The 17,010-nt window shown below is 45.5% G+C and overlaps 1 protein-coding gene across 2 annotated transcripts in view; it reads left to right on the plus strand.

Annotated features, from left to right (window-relative positions):
- The first annotated feature begins 2,988 nt into the window (after positions 1-2,988).
- slc35f4 (solute carrier family 35 member F4) overlaps positions 2,989-17,010 on the plus strand; it is a 277,382-nt gene continuing 263,360 nt past the window's right edge. The window contains exon 1 of one of the 2 annotated variants that reach the window (XM_072489456.1): positions 2,989-3,405. In XM_072489456.1, the coding sequence (XP_072345557.1) occupies positions 3,210-3,405 (196 nt within the window). In that variant the 5' untranslated portion in view covers positions 2,989-3,209. The remainder of the gene's footprint in view (positions 3,406-17,010) is intronic. The other variant, XM_072489472.1, reaches the window with a different exon arrangement.

Here is a 17,010-nt window from a genome sequence, read left to right on the forward strand (position 1 = left end):
GGGACTTCGGCCCATCCGGAAGGGAGAATATCGGCAGGCCGAAAATCGGCTGCCTTGCGCAGACCTGGGACATTCTCTGCGGCAGCGGCGTCATTAACGCCCCGCCGACTTTTCTCCCTTCGGAGACTTCGGCGGGGGCGGGGGCGGGATTCACGGCGGCCAACAGCCATTCTCCGACCCGGCGGGGGGTCGGAGAATGACGCCCCTGATTCCTTTTTGTCATTTGTGTATGTTAACATGCGGGCTAATGTTTGGGGTTTGGTGAGAGGATGGGATCGTTGTTATTGATATGGGGATTGACACGACATTCGTTACTGATTGTTGTTTATTGTTGGGTGTAAATTTGGGAGAAAATGTGAAAAAGAATAAAAATATTTTTTTAAAATACCTTTGGCTAACATAAATCTATCAATCAGATTTAACATTTATAATTGATCTCATGTTGATTGCTGTTTGTGGAAGAGAGTTCAAAATATCTACCATCCTTTGTGCATAGAAACGTTTCATAATTTCAGTCTTGAAAGGTCTTGCTTTAATTTTTAGACTGTGCCCTTCCATCCTAGACTTCCCATCCTGTGCAACAAGTTTCTCTCTATCTCTCTATCTGCCCCATCTGTCGTCCTAAAAGCTTGAAAACTTTGATCGAAGCACCTCTTAACCTCTGGAATTCAAGGTAATATAACCCAGGTGTGCAACAGAAAATAAATTGAGGTTAACAATGCAAGACATGAAGCAAGCTAAGGAGAGTTCTGGGAAGCTGAATTTTAAAAAGTGCTACAAAGAGAGATGGAGAATAGTCATAGGAAGAGGTCTGAGTTTCAATGAAATACGAAGTGCAGCAAGATAACTGCCAAGTCAGAATGGCACTGGGAAACTAAGACTAACCCAAAATATAATTTTCAAAGGTGTTACATAAATTGATTGTATTTCAACAACAAATACCATTCATATTCAATGGCAAAGCTGAAGTGTTTAGCCTCTGGCTGTTCTTCTGATCATCACATTATGTTTATTGATTACACTATATGTCACATTCTTCAGAGAATTGGGTTTGTTTTGTTACAAAGCTACAAATACACACTCATAATTTCTTAAAGTGCTGGGGATTATGCTTTAGAATTTGAAACTTGCCCATTTCTAGTGTGTCAAGCATATTTTCCAGGCTGTTTCAACTCATTATCTCACCTTCGTTACTGCAGTGCAGTGGATGAAAACATTCATTAGGAGCTAGCCATCTCTGACTCGTGCAATGAGAGAGCAGTCATGGTGCTTAACTCCTTCAGTAAAGCAAAAGAAATAGTCAATGATTGCTGTAGAATGCACTTGCACAATACTTCATTTTCTTCTCAATTAACCTGACACCAGGGTTATTTGTATTGCTGAATTAAAAATATTATATATGGGCTTTTTCTGATTCAAAGGGGGAGATTACGAGTCTCCTTCTTCAAGTTGAAAATAGCTGCTTCATCTGAAGTAATTTACAACTCAACTGATGCTGTTAGTAATCTATCATTTCCTTTTTAAAACACAGGTCCTTTAAATACAGGTTGGTGGTTATTTCTCTCTTTCAGGGATTGCATTAGGACATAATCTGGCGATTTTTGAGGGGTTGGTATGAATTATGCTTCTCTTCTGGGAGGTCAGGGTCAGGCAAAGGACTATCTTTGTGATGTGACCTATTTCACATTCCGTCAGACTTTGGTCCAGGTTCATCGTTTTCAGCTTGAGCCAAGTTAATCATTCTGAAGCTGTTTAGTCAAGTTGTAACCTGCAACACCATAAACCAACCATTGGCAATGTCTATATTTCATTTTTTATAAACTGTAACTTATAAATATTGTTGTTTTCACTTTGTACCTGGAGAATCCTTGTTGAAAACTATATTGACTAGTTAGGCTGATTAAAACGAATTTTGAAGGATACATTGAATAGGGTAAGTGACATGATTCTTCTATAAGTTTAAACAAGCAAGCCAAGGTGAAAAATATACTGTACATAGGATCACCATGGAATTAATGCAAGTTATTTAATCATTTGTTACAAATAGCACATTATATACAGCATATCACAGAATCACTTCAGTGCAGAAGGAGGCCATTTGGCCCATCGGGTTTGAACTGGCCCTCCAAAAGAGCACCCGAGCCAGGCCCACGCCCTCACCCTTTTCCCATAACTCAGTAACCCCACATAACCTTTTGGACACAAAGGGGCAATTTAGCATGGCCAATCCACCTAACCTGCACATCTTTGGACACTGGAAGGAAACCGGAGCACCCGGAGGAAACCCACGCAGACACGGGGAGAACGTGCAAACTGCGCAAAGTCACCGGAGGGCGGAATCGAATCCTGGTCCCTGGAGCTGTGAAGTAGCAGTGCTAACCACTTTCTGAACATTCATGCTGCAATAGCTACAGATAAGACATTCTAGTCACTGATATACACATTTTATTAATCATCCATTAACTTTTTATGCACTTTATTATTCTGTCTTTACATCAGCTCAACCGAATTATTATCCCAATTAGCATCCTTCCTTGCGGTTATGGATCAGATCTGCTTGTTGCTCGGACAAGAGTGACGAATCTTAGAACACACATTTCGCTCGAAAATCTGACACTTTGCTTCGAACTGGGAAAGGAACCGAATTAAAAACACATCCTAATTTCCAAATTAGTGGTTTCCAATGAGAGTCTCCTTCACCCGCACCCAACACAGCCCAAAGAGAGTGAAATAAAGACAGCGTTTTCCAGCGGCCAGCCAAGGCTTTCTTCCCCCCCGCCCCGAGGAGCAGAAGGCTGTTCTACCGAGAACGGTGTCTGCTTCTGCCTGAGTGTGAGTGTTTGCAGAGGGGGCGGTTTGGTGCAAAGGCTGTTCTTCACAGCCAGTGATCTCTGACGTAGATCTTCGATGCAACTCGTCCCCCCCCCCCCTTAAAAAGCAACCAGTTTCCAAAATACACACACAAACACACACACAAAAAACACAGCCTAACGGCGTGTCCATATTGTAGCTGAGCGTTTTCCTCTGGTGTATACAATCTGCTGGTGTCAGTGATGTGGGACACCGCACTGAGTTTGGTAGGTGAATGCAAGTCTGCCCCCTAGATGTGACAATGTTGTAGTGGGCTGGCTGGACTGGAGGTGGAGTGGGGGGGGATTTTTCCGACAGCAGTGACTGACGGAATCCAGCTCCCGCTCACTAACAAAACCATGCGGAGATTGTCGGACATAAGTCTGCATCTCAACCAGCTCAAGTATCTCTCTCCTTCCTCCTCTGAAGACCAGCAGTGCTCCCGATCCATTATGGACGTCAAGGCTGCTTCCAACGGGGTTTCCACCATCGAAGACAGGATCTTACGGATCACGGGATATTATGGCTATTACCCGGGATATTCGAGTCATCAAAGTAAGTGAAGCTTATTATTCTAGCATCCAAACTCCTGGTTAACGGTGTGAAGTGGCAAAGAGTTTCCACTGGAGATCTTCCTAAAGTTTTTTTTGCACACAATCCAGAATCATTTACCTTTAAATCAGGTTATCTGCCAATAATTAATTGTACTAAGTCTAAAACTTAAGGAGTGCAATTCGTGCAATTTCAAATCCGTTGCAACTGTTGCCTAGTTGAGTTTCTGCCTGTTTTGTGTTTATTGTGTGTGTTTTTTGGAGGGAGAGATGGGGAATCTAACCCACCGTCTCCAAGTAACCTGTTCGGTTCTCTGTGCATATCACAGGTTGCTCCATTCCGAGGGGGGTTTGTTTAAGGTGCTGATAAAATTCACCCTCGGTTTCATGGGGGAGTTCATTCTCCATTAGAAAATTCCTTTTCAAAACATTAAAATGCCAGACATTTTCTCTCTCCCTTGCTGCCTATTAGTTTGCATCTTTTGGGGTTGACTGTCGGTGGAGGATGTGATTTGTGGAAAGGGTAAACTCTGAAACCGGCGTGTCACCAGAAACCTTGGGGAGCCTTGTGGGACTGTGACTAGAAATGGGATTGGAGTGGATCGCAACAATGTTACCACAGGACAAGCGGGTAACTTGGGTTTAGCACAATCGAGGTGGAACTTCGAAGCAGACTGACGGCTCACAAGACATTCGAGGTACATTAAAACTCCAAACGGAATCTCTCCACTGGTCTTGTTACGGGCAGTGTCATAGTCGACGGTGTTCTCGAATAATCAAGAACGATGGGGGGGAAAGGAACCGAATTAAGAAACCGATGGGGGTCCCAATGTGCAAAATGAAGGTTGTGTTTTGACACAGTGTTTGATACAGGGGGGCAGCACAAAGATGGAACAGCTCTGCCGTTTGTTTTTTGGTGTGGCAGTGTTACAAGAGGGCTCTCCATGGGTCGAACGCCAAACGTCCTGGCGTTCCTGTCCAGGAAAGACCGAAGTGCAGTTAACAGGGCTGGACATTCCCACCACCAATCTCCAAAGCTCAGCTGGTGATCTCTGCAAAGCCATGGCACATCCTGACGCGTTTCTGCTCCACACGAGCCTCCTCACACTGCCTTTCCATCTATCAATATATTCCCTTCGGTGCTTCTCTGTCAGTACTGCGGGCAGGTGTTTTGTGAGTGCGACATCTAACAGAGAGCTACACGGTGCCAACAGGGACTGCTGCTCGCTGACATTGACTTTAGTGACGCCCGGTTCGGTATCAAGCACACTGGGATTGTTGAAAACCAAACCCCCAAAACAACCTGTCACTGTAACTATATACGGTAATCAGTCAGCCGTGATACTCCCAATACTTAATGTTTTATTAACAGGAGTGTCTCTGCCTATAAATCGTACATCAGAAGTGTGAAACAGAGAAGGGTTTGTGTTTATTTTATATCAATGGATATTTCCCGAAGGGGTTCTCCTTCCCACTATGATGGCTACAAGCTGTTACCAGACCCGAGATTGGGAGAAAGTTGCTTTGCCCTTTAGATCATGCTCCGATAGTTGAAACGCTGTTTATTCCATTTAAGGGTGACCTAATGGTCAAGTATTAAGCCAACACATTTAGCATGGATATTACAACGTGAAACACAGCAGCCCAGAGGAATTGGAGAGCAGGGGTTCACGTTGTTTCCAGGAACATTATGAAACTAATGGAAATGTCATTGTAAATCATCCAATTTCTCACATTGATGGTAAAATGGCAACAGTATCAGCCCATCTAGCCCACCTAGCCACTCTGAATCCCATCGTAGACACAAGTTGGCCTCTCATATATCCTCTCAGCCTAGTCAAGTGAGAAAGACTTAAGGTAGTAAATCTTCCCTAGTGCATTATTCCCTTAAGTACTGCGATCAACATGTTCTTTATGACTGGATGTCAGTGTGGTATTGTCAGAGTGCGTCTTTCTTCATTCCTTCTGCACATTAAAAAAATTATATACTTGATTAAGTTTACATTAGAACATTAGGTTATGTAATTTTACATTCTTGTTCTGTAAAGTATTGTTGAGACGCTTGAGTACTGTACGCAGGGAAAACATTGATCGTGAGGTGAGCAACAAACGGTAAATTCTCAACATGTCAAGAATGTTGGCTTGTTTACCTTAGGTAAAGACTTTGAGGGAACTTGATTAAAGTTTTCAATATTATGAAGAAGATTGAAAAAGCTAATTCACAAAAACTGATAACAATTGGGAAGAATTCAAAGACCATAGAATCCCTAGAGTGCAGCAGGACCATCAAGTCCGCCCTGGCTGCATATCTGAAAGAACAGTAGAAATTGCTCAAAATGCTCAGCATGTGTGGAGAGAGAAACAGAGTTAACTTTTCAGACCAATGTCCTTTCATTGGAAGTAGAAGATAGAAATGTAATAGGTTTTGAGCAAGCGAAAGGGAGGAGGGTTGGAAAAGAACAAAAGGGAAAGTTTGTGATTGGATGGAGGGCAGGAGGAATTGAGCGACAGAAGAACCAAGAAAGAACAAAGAACAATACAGCACAGGAACAGGCCCATCGGCCCTCCAAGCCTGTACCGATCATGATACCACCCTTGGTCAAAACCCTCGGCACTTCCTAGTGCAGTATCCCTCTATACCCATCCTATCCATGTGTTTGTCGAATAAAGGTTCAGAAGTGAAGGACAAAGGCATTGGTCATAGGACTAGTAAATGTCATGATATGCACTCATGTACATAATGAGATACAGACAGGCAGTGACAGACACCCAGTACAGCCAATCAACACACAGGACAGCACACAACCAATCACCAGGCAGAGCGTGGTCTCCCACCAGAAAACACACGAGGCATCAGCACTCTGCCTCTTTCCACTGGTGACAACTAGTGACAGTCAGGGTGTATATATCAGTTAGCACCTTCTACACGTGGCTCAGAGCTAGTCTGGTCTAGTTAGTTATAAACAGGCTTAGATTAGTAGAGTGTCAAACCCACAGCGAACTGTGTGCACTGCTTAACAAGTTCAATAAAGCGTATTGAACCAACATCACAGTTTGGAGTTTACTTTCAAGTACAACTGCATCCAGTTGCAGTCCGTGTTACCCCAGGGTGAATAACACAACGTGGTACCAGTACTCTACTATCTCTAAGTGGCTCACCTCGAGTGATTCCGTGACGACCAGCAAGTGCCTTCCAGTGGCATGGAGAAGATCCAGGCCCCTCCACAGCTACAGATCTACGGGTCTTCAAGCAAAGGTTCCTTCTCTACATTGATGCCTCAGGCCTCGAGGATGCGTCCAATGCCAGAAAAAACGCGCTGCTCCTATCAACTGCGGGGGACCAAGCCATGCAGATTTTCAACTCGCCTAACCGGCATTGTAAAGTTCCATGACTGCGTCTACGGTCTACCAACCTTCACAGTGGAGACTGATCACAGACCCTTGGTCCATATCATTCATAAGGACTTGAATGACATGACATCCAGGCTTCAGCGCATTCTCCTTCGACTCCGAAGGTACGATTTTGAGTTAGTATACACAGCAGGCAAGGAGCTGATAATTGCGGATGCCCTGTCACGCTCCCATCACCTTGCCCTGTGAACATCTTGACTTCATCCGCCACATCGAGGCACAGGTGCAGCTGTGTGCCAGCAACCTCCCGGCCTCAGATGAAAGAGTGATCAGCTTTCGTGAAGAGACTACCAAAGACCCTCTTCTGCAGCGTGTAATGCACCACCTTGCAAATGGCTGGCAAAAAGGGCAATGCCCTCAGTTCTTTAATGTGAAGGACGACCTGACAGTCATCGAAGGGATCCTCCTCAAGCTAGATCGTATCGTTATTCCTCACAGTCTGCAGAGCTTAGTGCTCAAACAAATCCATGAGGGACACCAAGGTGTCGAAAAGTGTAGGCGCAGGGCCTGGCAGGCTGTCTATTGGCCTGGGATCAGCCAGGACATATCCAAATGATCTTCAATTGTGCGACCTGCCAGCGCTTCCAGCCTGCTCAGGCAAAAGAAACGTTCCAGCAACATGAGATCGTGACCTCTCCGTGGTCCAAGGTGGGAATCGACCTTTTTCACGCCAATGGGCGTGACTATGTGCTCATCATAGATTACTTCTCAAATTACCCAGAAGTTGTGAAGCTGTCAGACCTCACATCAAGGACAATCATCAAGGCCTGCAAGGAGACATTTGCCAGGCATTGTATTCCATTCACTGTCATGAGTGACAATGGTCCCTGCTTCCACAGCCAAGAGTGGTCCAATTTCGCCAAGTTGTACCAATTCAACCACATTACCTCAAGCCCACACTACCCGCAGTCCAACGGGAAGTCGAGAAAGGAGTCCATATAGTGAAGCAACTGCTCTGCAAGGCTGCGGACTCTGCTTCTTACTTCAACCTTGCGCTGTTGGCGTACAGGGCAACCCCTCTGTCCACCGGTATGTCCCTGGCTCAACTCCTCATGAATGGAGATCTGCGAATGACTGTTCCGGCCATACACTTACCAGCCCTGGATCATCTCCCAGTGCTGCAAAAGGTGCAGCAACTCAGGAACCGGCAAAAGCTGTCGTACGATGCTCATGCTACCGATTTGCCTGTGCTATCTCCGGAAGATGCTGTTCGGATCAAGCTACCTGATGGAGGCTGGTCACAAGCCCAAAGATTGGACTTATAGACATTTATCTTGTAAATTTTGTTCTGTATCTGCACGCTAGACACCATGTATATATTCATCCGCTCGCCATTTAATGTAAATAGTCATACATGTAAATACAGTTGCATATGCTCCAAGCAACCAACATTTAAAAAAAAAAGGGATGTCATGATATGCACTCATGTACATAATGAGATACAGACAGGCAGTGACAAGACACCCAGTACAGCCAATCAACACACAGGACAGAAAACAACCAATCACCAGGCAGAACACTAGAGGGTGGTCTCCCACGATAAAACACACGAGGCATCAGCACTCTGCCTCTTTCCACTGGTGACAACTAGTGACAGTCAGGGTGTATATATCAGTTAGCACCTTCTACACGTGGCTCAGTGCTAGTCTGGTCTAGTTAGTTATAACAAGCAGGCTTAGATTAGTAGAGTGTCAAACCCACAGCGAACTGTGTGAACTGCTTAACAAGTTCAATAAAACGTATTGAACCAACATCACAGTTTGGAGTCTACTTTCAAGTACAACTGCATCCAGTTGCAGTCCGTGTTACCCCAGGGTGAATAACACGACAGTAAAGAAACAAAATGTGTATCTGGAGGCAGGCCCTCTCAGAGGTGGAGTGAGGCCCAGGCCATTTCCAGATTTTGAGGCCCCCAGCCACAATAAAAAAAATGAAGATAAATGAAAACAAAATAGAGCACCAAACAAGGGACATAATTTTAATTTATTCAACAAATGCTTTTCTAGCCTTTTCGTTTGCAAATGCACTAATTATTGAGGAAACATCTGGCTTTCGTGCAATGCCACAGTTGATATTAAGCATGGTGAGAGCATTCAAACGTCCCATTGAGCGGTGATAGGTCTTTACCTGCTTCAACACGTTGGAAGTGAGTTCACCTGAAGCCACTAACGCAGGTAAACCGACAAAAATACAACATGCAATTGTGGTATTAGCAAATGAGTAGAGGTTCGGGTATTTCTTGAAGCAATTCCTTTGGCTTGCCATCCAGAGACGAGTGTTTTCATCCTGAGGATATTGTGTTGAAAAACTAGTCATTATAAAGAGTTACTGCAAACGAATAGTAAGACAACTTTAACCGTGTGCTAGCTCTGCTGCCTTAACATGTGCACAGACTTACACCCTTTTCACGCACCAGTAGGATAGGCTGCGCAGACACTGCCTGATGTACAATACGCAAAACGGACTTCTTTTCCCAATGTTATTTCCTTATGTGCAAAAAAACAAGTTGTGAAACTTATCAAATGCCAAAAAATTAACAAGTATCAAAATCTGAGGCCTCCTTTGAGCTTGAGGCCTAGGCCAAATGCCCCCCCCCCCACCCCTCCCCCCCCCACCACATCCTCTCTGATTGGCCCTGTCTGGAGGACATGTGATTGACAGGATCCTGAAATGGAGCTGCCTGAAAAGGGAAAAGAAAAGGGAATAAGAGAGAAAAAAGCCAAAACAACAAAGAAAAATGAAATAAAATTGGGGCAGAGGTTATGATCTAAAATTGAACACAATGTTGAGTCCAGAAGGCCATAAAGTGTCCAGTCAGGGGCTGAGGTGCTGTTCCTCATCTGTTCCGAACTGATGTTGTGCTTTATTGGAACACTGTAGCAGGCCAAGGACAGAAAGTTCAGAGTGTGAACAAGGTGGGGAATTAAAATGACAGGCAACTGGAAGCTCAGCGTCATGCTTGGAGAGAAAACCTGAACAATGGTCACCCAGTCTGAGCTTGGGCTTCCCAATGTAGAGGAGACTACATTGTGAAAAGTGGAGACATTATACCAGGATGTTATGTGACTTAGAGGGCAATTGATGGTATTTCCACAATGTGCTTGCTCTGTTTCTTCTTAGCTGGTAGAATCTACTTATTATTGTTAATATAATTGTTATTTTAGTAACTTTATTGACTTGCGGCTGTGCATCCTGTTGACTTTATATATTTGCAGCGAGAGTGCATCATTTGTTGACTGGGTGGATATTAGTCCAATGGTAGTGGCATTCATTAAACCAGCTGTTGTGTCCTGAATGAGTGTTTTTGCTGGGGTACCCATCCAGGAGTGATCAGCATTTTATCACATTCCTAACCTGAGCCTTGTATTGATGGACAGCATTCAAGGAGTCAGGTGAATGGATGTTGGTTGATGGAGCTGTTGATTGCTGTATTAATGGAGGAGACTAACAGAGTGGTAATTGGGCAGCACACTGGCAGAGTGCTTTGCACTGCTGCCTCACAACGCCAGGGACCCAGGTTCAATTCCGGCTGTCTGTGTGAATTTTCACGTTCTCCCCATGTCTACATGGGTTTCCTCCAGGTGCTCCGGTTTCCTCCCACAGTCCAAAGATGTGCAGGTTAGGTGAATTGGTCATGCTAAAATTACCCTTTAGTGTCCAATGATGTGCAGGTTCAGTGGGCTTACGGGGCTAGGGCGGGGAGTGGGCCTTGGTGGGGTGCTCATTCAGAGAGTAGATGCAGACTCGATGGGCTGAATGGCCTCCTTCTGCATAGTAGGGGTTCTATGGATTAGATTTAACCTAGTTTTCACTGGATAGGACACCCTTGGGCAAACCTCCCCATGATCAGGTTGTTAGCAGTATCATAGCTGTACTGAAACAGTTAGGCTAAAGGAGTAGCTTGTTAATCTGCACAGACCTTTAGCATTACAGTTATGATGTCAGAACGTATCACCTTTATTGTGTCGAGTGCACTCAGCCAAATTTTAATATTTCGAGCGAACCAAACTCACTGGAAATTAGGATCTTAGTGAACATAATATTCAGTCAGAACTACTTCAGTTATTTGCCCAAAGGCAGGTCTGACCCATAGCACCTTGACTGTCATCTTGGGTAGGGCAAGGAGGCAGGTCCAGAATCAAGCCGAGTTGGAACGGTTACCGAACCATGGTCAACTGGTACCCCAACGAATCATTTCCACGCATGTTGTGGTCCTGAGCTATGAATTGTGATGGTCGAGGTTTCAATTTTCTTTCCACCAGATGGCTGACCAGGAATCTCTCCCAGTTTTATCACCTGACACCGGTGTATGTTAGACGGTTTTACAAGTTGACACTCAACTTGTTTGGCTTAATTATGAACGCACCTTGCTTGGCCATCAAGTCCTGGAGTGGGACTTGAACCCAGAGCTTCTGGTTCAGAGGCTGTGGGTGCTACCCACTGCATGACAACATTCCACATTACTGACTCTTATAGCGATTGTTTCCATGTTCATCCATTCCCAAGGATAGTAACAGTCAATCTTCTGGCACATAATTCTGACCAGGTAAGAATTGTAGACTCCCTTCTCTGAAAAGCATTAGTGAGTCTATTGATGTTCTATGACTCTATTGATATTCAGGGCAGCACGGTAGCATAGTGGTTAGCACTGTGGTTTCACTGCGCCAGGGTCCCAGATTCGATTCCCTGCTGGGTCACTGGCTGTGCGGAGTCTGCACTTCTCCCTGTGTCTGCGTGGGTTTCCTCCGAGTACTCCGGTTTTCTCCCACAGTCCAAAAACGTGCAGGTTAGGTGGATTGGCCATGCCAAATTGCCCTTAGTGTCCAAAAAGGTTAGGAGGGGTTATTGGGTTAAGGGGATAGGGTTGAACTGAGGGATTAAATGGGTTGGTGCAGACTCGATGGGCCGAAGGCCTCCTTCTGCACTGTATGTTCTATATGACAATTTGAAACTTTTACGCTTATGTTACATTAAAGGCACTATAGAAACGTATGTTGTTATTCATTTTTCTTGCTGATGACCCACAATTACTAAATTTAGTGAATTCTGTAACACAACTTTGGGCTCATAACCATCAGGTTGTTAGTCTTTTGCTTATTATATAGACTATCATACCTTGCAACCAAATCAGATGCACTCAATGCCTATGCCTCTCATGATAGAAGAAGATTACATTTTCTACAGAACCATTAACTTAATGCCTCTTCAGAGACTTGCATATGTTTTTATTTTACTAGTGAGATTTACACTGTGGAGCTGGTTTGTGTCACTGTGGTAGACATTGGATCGCTGACAGCCGTTCAACAGTCTTAAAGGTGCACAGCAAAACCCAACATCCTGTGCCCCGAAAATGACTGACTAGAAACGGCACAGGACCTGCTTCAGGATACTTTAGCGAACACTGTGGCCTAAATTTGGTCCATATATCCTGGGTAAAGATGGGGATAACAAATATTTTTGACACAAAAGCTTGGAAAACATTAAGCTGAGTAAGCATTGTGAAACTTGCAAAGGTTTCAAAGCCAGTCCAACTACTTGGATATCGTCATCCATGAATTGCTCCTTGAGAGAGTAATTTCTGCACAGAATGTTGTGTTACCATCAATATAGTGAGCTGGCACTGTGGGCATATGCACAAGTCAGAGAGATCGTATGTGCAGTGCATTCCCTTTTTATCTTCCGTGGTCGAAATGCTTATAGACCTCTCAATACGCTGTTTGAAACTGTACTGTGAGGTAACTGAAAGTTGTGTAAGTGAGGTCTGAGGTGATCGACCGTTTGATCCTTTTTTACTCCTTGTGGAGATTGCCGAGCCTGGGCACAGAGGCACACTTCAAAGTTGATGGGTAAGAATGAAAACTTAGAATGTGCTAATTTCAGAGCGTGGAGAGCAGCACTTCCCAAACTGTGGGTTGTGACTCCAATTGGGGTTTCAGAAACCATGATAGAGTTTGCAATCTCCCCCTCCTCTGAGACTGCGGCCTGCACTGAAGCCCAAAAAATCGCCGGCCCTGCCCTAACCCTGCTCATCACTTCGCCTCAGGATTTTTTCATCTTCTGAAGACCATTCAAAAATGCACCCTGGAGGGCTATAGATGGATATTGACTTGGGCTCAGGCTGGGATAAGGGCCTGCTCACTGGCCCGACTATATAGCTGACCTATGTTTGTGTGGAGGGAGGAGAGGGGCTGATCACAGGTGTGTGCATGGCAGGGGCAGCACGGTGGCGCAGTGGTTAGCATTGCTGCCTCACGGCGCCGAGATCCCATGTTCAAACCCAGCCCTGGGTCACTGGCTGTGTGGAGTTTGCACATTCTCACCGTGTTTGCGTAGGTTTCGCCCCCACAACCCAAAGATATGCAGGGTAGGTGGATTGGCCACGCTAAATTACCCCTTCATTGGAAAAATTGAATTGGGTACTCTAAATTTTAACAAAACAAACGGTGTGTGCATGGTGGAGGTGCAGTGGAGACGGTCTTCATTCAGTCTTCCGTTACCAGGGTTTATAGAGAGATTGGCTGAAATCTCAGTGAGCAGTAACATGTTATGCTCTAAGCCTGTTCAGAAGCACTGCACTTCCACTGGGTTGGGAGAAGAATGGCTCCATATTCAGGTAAATTAGATATCTTGGGAATTAAATCCGTTTTATATTAAAGCTGCATTGTGTGTAGCAGAATCAACTGTGAAACTGCAGCCTCTATATAAATATTACTTTGTATCATTTAAAATCCTCAGTAAAACATGAAATATTTATTTGACCCATCTCACATACTAATGTGACCTTTAGATAACCTTGGTGTGATGTTGCTGTGGATCAGAAACCCTGAATGCAAATGAAATGAAATGAAATGTGAATATTTCTGAGCAAGGTTCATGAGCTGGACTGGCTCAGATAAGGTAATGGACCTGTGAGTGTTGTACACGGGTATACATTGAAAGGGGCAAGTGCTGGAGGCCACCCGGGCCTGCCACCAAGGAGACAACGGCAGTCTCCAGTTCTTCTGAATCACCCCCTCCTGACACTGGCTCATCTCAAGGGTAGCAGGCAGAACAGGGTGGCAGGATGACGCCAGTGAAACTGGTAAGTCGGATGCCCCCCCCCCCCGCCCCACCCACCCACCAGCTGCAGGCCTTCCTGAGGAAGTCTGCCAAAGGCATCAAAGGCTACAGGGCGCGGAAAGCAGCAAGATGTCTCCACCTGATGTGCATCCTGGGATTACACCTAGGCATAGCACTAGATGATGAACGATCAAGAAGAGTGAGGAGAACTAAGTGACACTAGGGAGGGTCACAATCTGTAGCTGGAGGGAATGGAAATTTGTCACAGTAGAATGTTCACTATTAAAACATATAACACCTGAGACTTCTAGTGGCGGCCATGGTGTGAGTGGTCGCACATTTGGCAGCTCCCACTCAAGGCTGTTTTTCTGGATCGTTTCCCCATTTGTAGGGTGGGTGTTTTGTGCAAAAAGGGTGTTGGGGTGACTGGAGAAAAGTTTGTCTCCATTGGTGGGGCTGGTGGATGGATCCACGGACCAGAAGTGGGTCGAGAAGAATGGAGCAGTTGGAGGAGAATCTTCGTGCGACACAGGTCAAGATGGCGGAGGGTAAAGGCTCTGCCCTGCCTGCCCAATGGTCGACGGACCAATTGGTGGACTTTTTAAATAAAAAGTTTAGTCGACAGAGGGGGGAGGCCCAGGAGGACCTAGCCAAGGCGGTGGAACCAGTAAAAGCGCGAATTGACCGTGTGGAGCAGAGGCTGGAATCCCAGGGCCAGGCTATTCGGACAGTAGAGGAGACGGTGGGGGAGCACGAGGAGAGGCTCACCTCATTGGCGGCCGAAATGCGTCTAATGCGAGAAACCCAGAAGCGGATGAAGGAGAATGTGGAGGGCCTGGAGAATCGCTCCTGGAGGCAGAACCTAAGAATCTTGAGGATGCCTGAAGGCATCGAGGGAATGGACGCTAGCAGGTATGTGGCCAAGATGTTGAAGTTGACTGGCCCCCTGGAGGTCAAATGAGCACACAAGGCGCTGATGAGGAAGCTGCAGGCACATGAGCCACCGAGGGCGATGGTGGTGCGTTTTTACTGGTTCCTGGACAAGGAGAAGATACTGAGATGGGTGAGGCAGACGGGGAGATGTACCTGGGAAGCAAGCGTGCTTCGGGTCTACCAGGACCTGGGCGCGGACCTGGCGAAGAGGAGAGCCGGGTTTAATCGGGTGAAGGCTGCCTTCTTTAAAAAGGGGGTGAAGTTTGGGATGTTGTACCCGGCTCGCTTCTGGGTGACTTTTAACAGCCGAGAACATTTTCTGGAACATCAGAGGAGCTGATGGAGCTTTTAAGAGACAATGGACAGGCAGGAGAAGGAGGACATTGAACTGTGGAGGAGGTGTGAGGAGATGGGTGCTTTCTCTGTCTGTTTTTTCCTGTATCTTTTTGCTGGTTGGTGGAGAACTTTTCTCCTTCGAGATGTTTTGTTGCGATTGAGGGTGAGTGAGTGCACCATTTTCTTCTGGTTTCATTGGTGTTTGTGAGGTGTGCGAGTAGGGAGGGGGGGAGGAATCAGCGGGGTGTAGAAGGCTTAGGCGCCTTGGGCAGGTGCTGCCAGGCTAGCTGGGCAGGCTAATTAAAGGGAGTGCAGTGGGGGGTGATCACGTGGTTAGTGTCACAGAGGTGGCAGCGTCGGCCTCATTATAATGGGTCTTTACCTTGGTCTCAAGCCTGCGTACCAGCGTCATCAGCCATGACCTCAGCGGGTATCTCTTGCCCCCCATGAATCAATCAGTCATCCTAGGATGGTCCGTGAAGACACCAGGGATCTCCGAGTGCCTCTGGATGTAGCTGTCATGCACACTGCCTGGATAACGGGCACACATGCATGATTTGGATGCAGTGGTCATACAGGATCTAGACAATTAACCAAATGCCAGAGTGACCACATCTAAACCAAATCCCTATTCAGCAAAGTTTTTCCACTGCAACAGAGCCCTCTACTCCTCCAACTATTGTAACAACAAGATCTGGAGGAATTATAAAGTCTCTAGACCACTTGAACATGTAAACACAGACACTTAAAGGGAGGGAGAAGGGGTAGCATAAGTAATCTAAATATGTTGGGTAAACATTAAAGCAATGTAAAGACAGTGGATAAAGATTTGGGATACTGTAGTATAAGGGTATAGACATAGCTGATGTGGGATTGGGTACAGTACCGCCCACATTATGATGTTAAGGAACACATAGCCTGAGTTCAGAGGGGAGTCTGGGACTGGACAGACTTGAGTCGAAGCAAGCATCGAGGCAGCTCCTAGCTTAGACCTTATACTCTATATATCTATATATAGTTACAAGTAGTTAACAAACACTTACTGTGTTAACAAACAGTTATATAACACTCAGATCTCTTCATGAGACCTACAGAACTAAATACAACATCTTACAACAGTGAGTACATAAAATAATAATGACACAAAGTACTGCAAAACATGGACAGCCATGTTATATGATGTATCCATTGATGGAGTTATATCCATATATGATGTATTGATCTATAATATATATCCATATATGATGTATTGGTCTATAATTTATATCCATATATGATGTATTGGTCTATAATATGCTAATTTTAATAATTATATATTGAATGTTGCTGTGGAGAGTATTTTATGTTCCCCGACAGTGGCTTTGTAGGTGGGAGTTGGCTGTGAAATGTTTGGATGGAATTCCCACTGAGCCCTTGCCTGCCCTGACTTCTTTCTTGCCCATCCTGACCTCTCTGCAATTTTACAGTGGGGCGGGTGAGGCCTAAGCTGATCTGCCTGCCCTTTCCCCAATTGAGCTCGTAAGCAGCCAATTACTAACCATGTAAAGGCTATTTCCAAACCAGCCTAGATTTTCAGACTGGTGGGAGGAGTTTAGAGGCAGGGGATTTCCAAAACATTACCCTACTCTGGCCAAGGGTGGGAAGGGGTGTCAATTAACCTATTGCTGGCCTATCAAATTTTACGTCCCACCCACAGTGATTCCCGGAGCTGGAAGGGACTGAAAAATCCCATCCTTGGATTGCTTGCAGTCCAAGTCTTGGCCACCGTAGCTCCTGGCACTGCCAGGACTAGCGCTGCCGGCCTGTCAGATAGATTGGCTGAGCTCGCTGGAGCGTTAAATGGCTGTGGGGGAAGGCAGTATCGGTGGCA

The sequence above is a fragment of the Scyliorhinus torazame genome, chromosome 2 (genome assembly GCF_047496885.1).
Source record: "Scyliorhinus torazame isolate Kashiwa2021f chromosome 2, sScyTor2.1, whole genome shotgun sequence".
Classification (NCBI taxonomy): domain Eukaryota; kingdom Metazoa; phylum Chordata; class Chondrichthyes; order Carcharhiniformes; family Scyliorhinidae; genus Scyliorhinus; species Scyliorhinus torazame.